Raw genomic sequence first — 10941 nt, 5'->3', positions numbered from 1 at the left:
ATGGAAAAACATACAAAAAATAGTCTTTATATTAATACAGACTTCAGACGAACTCTGCAATAATGCAACCTAACATGAAAATAAACAAACAAACCACAAATATGATCCTGTCAAGAACAATATGCAATGACGTTTAAAATAAAAGAAAATCAAGTTTTAAGACCCATTGAGTAAACAGTCAATTTACGTACATGTTAATGTGTGAAATATTCGTTCATCATCTTGGAGTGTGATGATAACGTGGCATCTTCTCTTAAGTTATATGTTTAAAGTATGTTTAAAAATGTGCATTGTTTCTCGATTGTGCGCTTTAGATTCATTACAAACAGGATGTACAGAACCATCAAAACATAAATAAGAATATTATGTCAGAAGTATACAATTACATAAAACAGCAGGAAGAGGAAAACGTAAATATAACAGGTTTTTTGTTAAAATCAAATGACCGGTCCCGTTTGATCTGTGGTTCTGTAAATGGCCTACAAGAGCGTCAAAATTACATAAATACTCATTCTGTACTAGTAAAGTTTAACGTTGAACATAAAGTTAGGCTTGTTTGTCGTTGTTTATACATAATAAGGTCCCCAAAGGACTCTCTAATGATTTATGAAACATTTCACATATACGTAAAGTCAAGAATTACTGTGTCTAACAATCACAGAAAATGATGTAAGGTTTACTTACGTATAAATAAAACACACGCACGCACACACACACGCCAATAACAACCAGACATCTACAGGTCATTAAGGCATATATTTAAAATGTCCTTTTTTTTGTCGTGTTGTAAAGGCTAATTCATACCGCTAGGGCATTGTTTGTTATGGGTAAAGGCAGATTAATACCACAAAACAAACCTTTAATTCATAGAAGTGTTGTTTTGCTCTAAGTGCAGAATAAGATGAAAGTCAAGATGTTTCAGCTGACTCAAACTACCCACAAACCTTGACTAGCCGAAAGCACTTCCATGTCTTTTGCAGACATTTGATTTATATGTTACACAAGCAGAGGTTAAGTCACCTGACATTCAGCAAACCCTTATTACTCAAGAGAAAGAAAGTGTCACATAGCGCTGTGTTTCAAAGTACGTAAACAAGAACCCGCTGACACAGCACGTGAGACATTCGTCATTTGCACACAGAATTACCGTCTCGTATGTGCGACCTCTGGAATCAAGTAGAAATAAAACGTTTAAAAGTTGAGGTAAAACTATAAATGTCCCAGACTTCAGGCATTTGACTAAAATCTTCAATGTGCTCGTCCATTAATGGTCCAGAGCGTTGTGCTTTCAACGCTGTCGATCAACCGACTGCAGTGATGACCAGCAGCTGGTGGTGTAGTTGAGATTCGGTGACACCGCTAGTTGACTAAGAGGCCGTCCTCGTATGTTGTAGTTCTGTATGGTTTGAGAAACAGGTAAAATTACAGACTATCTTAAATCCCAAATATGTTTAATACACTTTGTATCATTGATTATTGACAGAAATGCAATAAAATCTACATAACTGTCTTCAGAGGTGTATGAAGACCTTACATAATGAAGCTTTATGTTTTTATTACCTCAGAATGAGCTATTTCTATTTACATACACAGCGGGTCCCCTTACACGGAATTCTCCATGTTGTTTCTACAGTGGCCCTAAATGGACAAACTGCTCTATAGAACGCATTTCATAAATATGTAATCTCATTCGGCAAAGAAGCAAAACGACTAGGCTTGGGCGATGTGCACCAAATTGGCTTTGAATGATGGCTACATTAAAACATTGTGATGTACGATGACATCGGGAAGCAGGCTTGGGCTTTCTTCTTAAAAACAATCATGTTTAAGGTAGAATTCATGCCTCCACTCTCTCTCTCTCTCTCTCTCTCTCTCTCTCTCTCTGACTGTACACGTTTACATCCGATCCAAAACACTGCGGTAATCAGAGCATCAGCGACGCCTACTGGTACTCACGCAATATTGTCCATTCATTCTTCACCTTCAATCCGATCACATTAAATTCTCCTATATTTCGTTTGTCCCTCTTCAAGCATTTATTTCTCGGAACAATTGTTAATCAACTTTGTAAGTTGCTTTGAATGAAAGCGTCACGCTATGCTTAAATGTGAGTTGGTGCGCATAACTGGACACAAATCAAAATCAAGTTTGTGGAAACAAACGACAATGTGTTTCATTCAGTTTTAAAACATAAAAAATCAGAAGTCACAAATCATTTATTAAGTTCTTGTTGCTGGGTTCTTATTATAGCATATTTGTAAGTTTTAAGTAGGAGTAACCGATATGATAGCACAAATAAACTCTCTGTGATGGTGTCGTTGACTTTGGAGTTTCGTTGCCAGCCCAAAGTTCCCAAACTTGTGAAGTTACATTCATTTATTTCTTTCATATTTCATTTTCCTGAGCCCGTTTTGAATGGCAGCAAATGGAGTCGAAGTGTCGATTGCATCGACTCCAAAAGTGGGAATTGAGAATCGGAGGCGAATCAAAAAAGCACGTAAAACCGAACACCCTTAGTTGCAATTCACATCCTGACTGCTAGATAGCGCTAAATTTCAAACACTGGACCTTTAACTACTCACTCAAAATTTGAACAATTTATAACGAAGATATTTTTTTATATATATATTTATATTATTTATAATTGTGTCAGACCTGTCACAGCAGCAGAAGAAGGAGCACGGTGAGGTCTCAATGCCGCGGAACTTTCCAGAACAGGGCGTGTCTGTGCATTCAGCGATGAACGCGTGCATGTCCGTGATATGGATGGGCTCCTGTGTTTGATGCTGGATGGAAATGAAACGATATTGTTTATCACATACAAATGTTACATTTTGGTTGTTTTATCAAGGAATAGACATAGCTCATAAAATAACAGATGATATATGTCATTCTTCAGTGTAAACTTGTTTTTTTGTATTACTGTAATATGCAATCATCGGTAGTCATCTTCAACAAAAACTTTTAACCAAAGCGGCAATCCATAATTTTTGACTCTCTATCGCCATCTATGTTTGAAACGTAAAATTGCAGAATACTTTACATACATAACTTTACATTTGTTCATTTATCTGAACGTTTGATTGAAAGCAACTTATAAACGAGATCTATTTCATTAGAGAGCAACATTTACACTGACATTTTCGGTTAAATCTCACACGACAACTTATAAATCATTATTATAAGCTTAACGTTGTGTTTGCAAGCATCTCATCTCACTCTTACCTTGATGGTCTCATACGCTCCAGTGATAAGCGCGATAAAGAGCGACAGCACCATGTAAATGAACAGTGAGATGAACGTGTAAAGGTAAACCTGCACAAGAGAAGAGCATCGTGTTTAATGCACTGAATCCTGTAGCTTCACCTTTGTGTGAGCGTGTGAAATAAACGCACCTGACTGAAGACCCACACTAGAGTACTGCTCTCCTGCATGTCACTGAACGTCACAAACATGTCATCTCCATTGATCAGAGAAAACAGACATTCAGACACCAGCGAGAGAGATCGAAACTGAGGGAACAGAGAAATAAAGAGACAATTATAAATTCCACGTGCCAACATTTCATTTTTATCAGTATACTGGATATGTTTCCAATATTAATATTATTATAGAAAAATAGTGCGTTTGAATATGTTCATACTTTAACATGGTAGGGTCCAAGAACGATCCATCCGCAGAAGCAATATCCGAGGTAGATGACTGCCACACAGCAGCAGAAACGGATCACGTTAGGGAACGCAGCCCGTAAAGTGATGATGAGAATCTAAGAAGCCATGATTTAGAGTAAAGCTCAAACATCCAACTTAAAAATAACACTCACAAATAAAATATATTGCAGTGACTTGATTTGATTGTGGTTTAAATAGTTCACCTAAATTTTTTTATAACATTTTTGTAAAATTCAGTTTCATGTATTTCCTACTTACAGTTAATCTCTCACTTTTAATACCGCTCCAAAAATCAGTGACTAGATGTCATACAATATTTCATCACAAGACAAAAACGCATTAGATTTGAAGTTTTGACATATTTAGGGCTCTGATTTAAAATGAACAAATAGGCAAAAAATATGAATGTTTACTCACAAATGTTTTGTTTCATTTAAGAAGACTAAATTTAGATGTATGTGCTGATTGCAGCTTTAACAAGTTGGGACTTTATATTATATATAATAAAGTGATGCATATTTTTATTAAAAAAAATATTACACATAACATAGGACTGTGTACTGTGCATATTATTTTGTATTTATAAACACGTACATGTATATATTTAAGAAAAATATAAAATATAGAAATTAATAAACATTTATGTAATTTACCTAATTGGTAAATATGAGTAAATCTTTATAAATGTTCCTAAATATGAATACACGTATGTGTTTATATACAGTATACAAAATGATTATGCACAGTACACAGACACATATTATGTAAACACAAACTTTTTTCTGAATGTGATTAACCGTTTGACTGGCCTAAATAAGCATAGTTATGTTCGACTGAAGAAAGTAAGTTATATACATTTAGGATGGCATGAGGTTGAGTAAACTATGATTTTTGTAAGTGTCTTTTAGGAAGAAGTGTATTCAAAGTTTTCCCCCTCATTTTTAGACTTGGAATACAAATACAACAACTGTTATTTACATGAATGTGTTTGTGTGTTTAATGGTTTGTGTGTGGGTGCGTCTCTCACATTGTACTTCTGAAAGAAGGTGAGGTAGCGAATAACTCCGACCCAAACCAATAACGTTGAGGTTCCCAGGAGGATCCCGCACTCATCGTAGGACGAGAGGTTCTATGTTAAAACACACAATGTATAAGATAACACACCTAATACCATTCTGTTTTTTTGTTAACATTCATGTATGGCTGGAAAACAATACAAGACTTTTCAAATCAGAACAGATTTTTTTTAAACTAGACATCATCCACTTTCAGACTTTCAACAACAAGGCCAGACTGAAAATCTGGGCAAAATATGAGCAAAAGTCTTGTAGTGAATTTTAGCCTTTACGTAATGATGCTGTCTTCAGCGCCTGACTTACCTTCAGTTCGATCCCGATCTTGATCATTGAGCCTGTGATGGTGAGCACATCACTGATGATGAGCAGAATATACCAGCCGTTAATAAACTCCATCCGATCGCCCCAACAGACGTCACGTTTCAGAGAGCTCTTAAAATACTTCACAAATTCCTGAAGATACCGGGAACAAGGAAATATTATTTGCGTGCTATAACATAAAATCATTTAATAAAAATGTATGTGTTTGATATTTTACGTTTTGAAGAATGATCCCTCTGATGATGGAGCGACTGCAGAGGACGAGGGAGAGAATGCACACCACAGCGATGATCACGTCAAACCACACACGAGCGTAACTTTCAGCTGCATGAAATAAAAGAGAGAGGAGTGACAACACGCTCAAGGTCGCACAAGCAATGTAGTACTGGATGTAAAACTGCCCAACATATTTAATTAATTTATTAACTACTACAATTGATCTTCTTTGGAGGTCTTACCGTGTCCAGACACACTTGGGTCTCTACATTCTTTTATGGAGGCTTTATTATCAAGACTGATCTTTACTTTACCACTGTGGGCTTTGTTATCCAGTAGAATCTGAAATGAAAATAGAACCTTAAGTATATATGTTTCTTAATAAAATATCACATAAAATAAAGATTTTTTGCTGTCAGACTGAAGCTTCATTTTTTACGATTTTAGTTTATTTATAAATCATTACTAATGTTTATCATTTTTGTTTGTCTGTGGGTTTTGCTCAATATTGTTGGCTTTTATTGCAAACATAAGTATTAAATTGAGCTTTTCAACTGCATTTATCTAATTAATCCAAAAATGTGTTGTGAGTGTTTTTTCTTTACTTTTCTTTGGAGATCCGAGCTTTCAGTCAGACAGCGACAAGATATCTTTTATATAATTTTCTATTATGTTGTGAACTGTGGTGAAGTTTTGTCTGCAAATGTACTCGGTCAAAAACTGATTTGAGCTTTTTTTTACAAAAAAGTTACAGATTGCAGATTTACAGTGACAATTTCTTGGGCGTTTCGTGTGCAAACTCACTGTGATGAAGAAAGTGTAACAGTCTGGAATTTCGTTGTGTATGATTGTCTGAAGGTTTATAGCCTTCAGCTGGAACGTTATCGTGACATTTATGAGCCTTGGGAAGATACATTACCATTAAATTATTATAGGATCTACCGACATTTCAAAATAAAGTCCCATTTAACATACTTGTGAAACTTGAGTGTTATATTCCTGTAATCCCGACCCAGGGCTGTGGGGGTGGACAAAGGGTTCACTCCAATACAGTCTACAGAAAGACAAAAAGAGAAAAAATGTACCCAGCTGAATCTCTGTGGCTTACAATGTTATAAGAAGACAACAATAAAAAAAACTGCATTAGAAAGTGATAGTAAAATCATCTGATGAGGAACTAAGACACAAAAAACTGAATCGAATAATAAATCAAAAAGAAGTTAAGCGCTCTGAAAGAAGTAAGAATAACATTATAAAAACAATTGATCATTACTAACAAACAGTAAACAAACTAAATGTATTTTCAAACTGAAAACATTTTATTTTGTGCACCCATTAAAGAAATGAGCCTCACTTTTTTCTATTTCTCTGGCTAAACATCTGACTAAAACCAACCCTTGAAACAGGAACAGGTGCTTCACCTGTGACCACATGTGGATCAATGCTGAAAGTGTCGTTTGCTGGGTCGATCCGGCCCTTCTTATAATACTGCTGACAGAGAGACAGTGCGCTTCCATTCACGCCGACATCATACACATACGCATATCGACCCACCGTCGTGTCAGTTAAAGTCAGATACTGAGAAAAAAAATGAACAGAATCAACAGGAATGAGTCTAGCTCTAGTTGTCTTAAAGGAACGGGATCATTATGAACCAAACATCATATAAATAATAGTGTTTGTGTTTCCCAAAATGACACATTACCTGTTCTATTGTGTAGAATATATGGTCGTAAACATCACTCTGCCTGTAAACCGCGAGCGTGTTGTCTGAGTCATCATAGTCTTTGAGGAACAGGTGTTTAAATGAGGCTGTGTTTTCCTCCTTAAACGTCACCACCATCTCATTGCTTAGACCAAAAAGCACCAGCTACAGACAGCCAGAAAGAAAACAAGAGGCTTGCGTAATTTTCTTATGTCACGTGACGATAGCACACAATATTGACAAAAAAAGAGTAACATTTTTTGCTGGGAAAATTATTAAAAAATATAGAACACAAAGTTACTGGTTAGTTATTTGATAACATTTTAGGGCCTGCAACATGATTTAAAATGGAACAATGATCATCTAACTATCACTAACAAAGGATGTTTATGAGAACATGAAACAATATTTATTTTTCTGAAAACTTTACTTGTATAACAAAACTTGCATAACAACACAGATCTGATTTTGACTAATGCCTGAAATTACCTGAGCGGTGACTATAATAATCTTCAGTATCTGAAGGACTAATTTATAAGGTTTTCTGCCTTTGGCTTGGTACTTCTGGCAGGGACTCATGAAGAAATATTTTAACTTCCTGCGTAACGCATCCTCTTCCGGGTCAGTGCCCATCCAGCCGTCTGCGCCCGGACTCGATATGGAGTCGCCATATTCACTCCTGCAGTCATTTGATCCGTAGTGTTTCACCGGAAACAGAAGTCTATTCTCTTCTGCAAAAGAAAACGGAGAACTCGTGATGAATCAAATTGTAAATGGGTTTCTAAGCCAAACTGATAATTAGGAAGAATTGCTTTATAAATTTCAGTTCTGTTGAACACAAAAGAAGACATTTTGAAGAGTGTAGGAAAGCAAACAATTCTGAGGCACTTTTGACTACCAGTGTCATTCTTCCTACTATGGTAGTCAATGGTTGCCAAGAACTGTTTGGTTACAAGCATTCATCCAAATATCTTTCTCTGTGTTCAACCAAACAAAGAAATGTATACAGATTTGGAACAACTACAGACTGAGTAAACGATGACAGAATTTTACATTTTGGGTGAATTGTTCCTTTAAAAAGGGCCAAAGCTGAATTTGTCTGAACTTTGAACTCATTCAATGCGTGACATTTCTGTAGCTGACATAAAGTTCAATGCAATCCAGTAACCATCATTGACACATGACATGCAGATTCGAGAACACAAATGTTTCACTTTGAGTCAGACAAAATTCACACGATATGAAAGCTAAAGGATGGTGAAAGCTGTTCGGCTTCAAACAATGCAACATAATCCCCTTCTGTCTTTATTTCTCAAATAACAAAACTATCATTGCCAACAACGCAAATCCCGCATACGTGTTAAAAACTGTCAACCAAGCAATGCTTCGCTTCTACTTATTCCCGCTCTCTTTTAAAAAGTGAAGGGATAAAACTAGATGATGACTTCTTCCATCAAACGCAACCATAACTTCATGAAATAAAAGCTGTGTTTTTTCCTGCAGCTCACATATATGTAATTGTGAGCCTGACTGACCACAAAGACTCAGCTCTGTATTATTACGTTAGAGAAGCTCTACCTCAACATTGATGGATAAAAAGTGGCCTAAAATATAACAGGTAAACATCTCTAGGTGAACTAAAACTAGATCAATCACAGCCGATTTTGGATAACAGTGGAACGCTCACGCTGTTATTCATGCCTCATTAATGCCATAAATCTTAATCTGGAGAGAAAGCACCTGATTTGGATGGCCGTAGAAAGTGAAATACAAAAATGAGGCACTTAAATAAGATTAATGATGACAAAGTCGGCGGGCTGGAAAATCTGATTTCTTTATACTTCATAGACAAGCAGAATAAATGAACCCTACACTCATTATATGTTTCTCATTTTTCCGTTCGACCCACATTGAACTCTATAAAGTGAGACTGAGAAAAGCCAACATGTGCGGTTTTGTCCTTTTATCGCTCTTTAAACAAAATTATCATTGTTTTGATCATATCTGTATGTCAGCCTGTCTTCCGTTTCTAGATGTGTACCTCAAACACAACGAGACAAACACAACTTAAGTTTGTCATCAAACGAAAATGCTTTTGATGCAGTGATAGGAATCGTGACAGAGATAAGAGCGGCGTCTCAAGCTGCTTACGATGTTCGTACTGATACAAAATTGAAAACATTCTGGATGTCTATTTGATCAGGTAATCATATTTTGGCACTGGCCTGCATTGCCTCCTCACACGCTCTTGCAGTCATAAAAATAATCAAAGGTATGAATATCATCATGGTATCACTACATCACCCAATCGTGCATATCATCAGGTGAAGTCAGTCTGCCTTCTATGTCTGCATTGCACAAATCTACACAAACGCACCCTCCTGCTGCAATAAGCCACAAGCCACAGTAAAAGACATACAGTAGAAGCCATGCACATCTCAGACATGTGCATTCTCAATCATTTAAGTCTCTCTACTTCATTGCCACCACGACCAGTATTGATGAGTAATTGATTACATGTCAACACATTAGAACGTCTGTCAGAATAAAGAATTCAACACCGCTGGGGTAGAAATAAACAAAACAAATGTGCTGCATGTACTGCATGAAAGATCCAGTGCATGAAGAGGATTAAACAAAGTTTACAGGTTGTAAAAGAATGCATGAGCTTTGTGAGTACATTCAAACAAAAGCAAGCCTGTGTATGTATTATTGTGTGATTAGATGAATAATGTTCACTCAACCGGATTTAAAAAAGGAAGGAAACTAAGTAATGCAATGTAAGCAGTAAGCGAAAGCCTGTAATAATGTTGAATTCTGGGATATAAAGGCATGATGACTGACGATAACCGAACAGGAAGGCATGGTATTACGATTCAAGTGTATTAAACACGATATTACCATTTGTATAACCAGTCTAACTACACATAACACAGTTAAACTATAGATACTATAGTGATAAGTGTGAAACCATACAATTAAAAATCAATTAAAATGAATAATAAAAGCAACAGATATGGTTACTAAATGAAACAATGGTTATTTTACAACTATTTGTAGAAAAATGTTATTTACTAATATTTTACTTGTAGGTCATTTGCACAACATTAGGAACGCGAATAAAAACTTCATTTACAATGCAAGAGAGCAACGCAACACATTACGATCATCAGTGGAAGAGCTTTGTTTTGATAGCAGTATATCGATCGATCACTCACCGGGGGAATCGCGGTTCGGGACTTTATTCTGGTCCACTGCGGCCATGTCAGCGTATCAAAATCACTAGAAGAAGCGGTCGGCATTAAAAAACTTAGATTCATTCACAGCACAAGAAATATCTGAGTGACTGATGGAGAAGTTTTACTGTGATACACGAACGTGACTCCGGTTACTGCATGTTTACAGAATCAACTCGTGACGTGAGTTTGATTTCCGTATCGTCATGTGACAGAATCACGTGACTCTGAAGCGGCCGGTAAACACATTTAACATGAGAGTCAAGGTAGAGCTTTTTGTGCATTATTGTGGTATTATTCAAACTGGGCAAACGCTTGTACGTCTTTGATGAAATACAAAAGAAAACAGATATTTGCAAGATGCCGTAGAATGAACGAAGGAAATACAACTTGTTCTACTGAGCGTCGTACAGTGTTTGCGCATGCGCAGTACCTCGGTACTTGAACTATTATAATTTAAGTAACAAATGTATAGACAACGAATTAAAAATACCAGTGTAATGTATTTAGTGGATTTTTTTAAACTTTAATGGTATCTGAGGTTCTCTACTGGTAATATGTTGGGGCCAATAAAACAACATTATTCATATCCACCGGAATAAAACCCAAAACACACCACATAAAGGAATTTTTATTTTAATGTTAAGCACCTGATGGTTCAAATATGTATTTGTAATGGAAACCATTTCAGTTTTTATGGTTAGCAGAGTAGGGAG

At 36.2% G+C, this 10941-nt stretch overlaps 1 protein-coding gene across 1 annotated transcript; it reads right to left on the bottom strand.

Moving 5' to 3' along the window:
* Positions 1 to 6: 6 nt before the first annotated feature.
* mcoln1a (mucolipin TRP cation channel 1a) lies at positions 7 to 10431 on the bottom strand. The gene is made up of 15 exons (XM_056737820.1): positions 10208 to 10431; positions 7479 to 7720; positions 6990 to 7154; positions 6706 to 6862; positions 6260 to 6338; positions 6089 to 6185; positions 5527 to 5626; positions 5286 to 5392; positions 5051 to 5200; positions 4699 to 4800; positions 3644 to 3766; positions 3396 to 3512; positions 3226 to 3315; positions 2656 to 2786; positions 7 to 1396 (listed from the first exon to the last, which is right to left on the bottom strand). The coding sequence occupies exons 1-15, from the start codon at positions 10251 to 10253 to the stop codon at positions 1360 to 1362; spliced, it is 1743 nt and encodes a 580-aa protein (XP_056593798.1). The 5' UTR covers positions 10254 to 10431; the 3' UTR covers positions 7 to 1359.
* Between the last annotated feature and the right edge of the window lie 510 nt (positions 10432 to 10941).

The sequence above is a fragment of the Triplophysa dalaica genome, chromosome 2 (assembly GCF_015846415.1).
Source record: "Triplophysa dalaica isolate WHDGS20190420 chromosome 2, ASM1584641v1, whole genome shotgun sequence".
NCBI lineage: Eukaryota > Metazoa > Chordata > Actinopteri > Cypriniformes > Nemacheilidae > Triplophysa > Triplophysa dalaica.
Note: the sequence above shows the minus strand (reverse complement) of the source record. Positions and strands in the feature narration are given on the sequence as shown.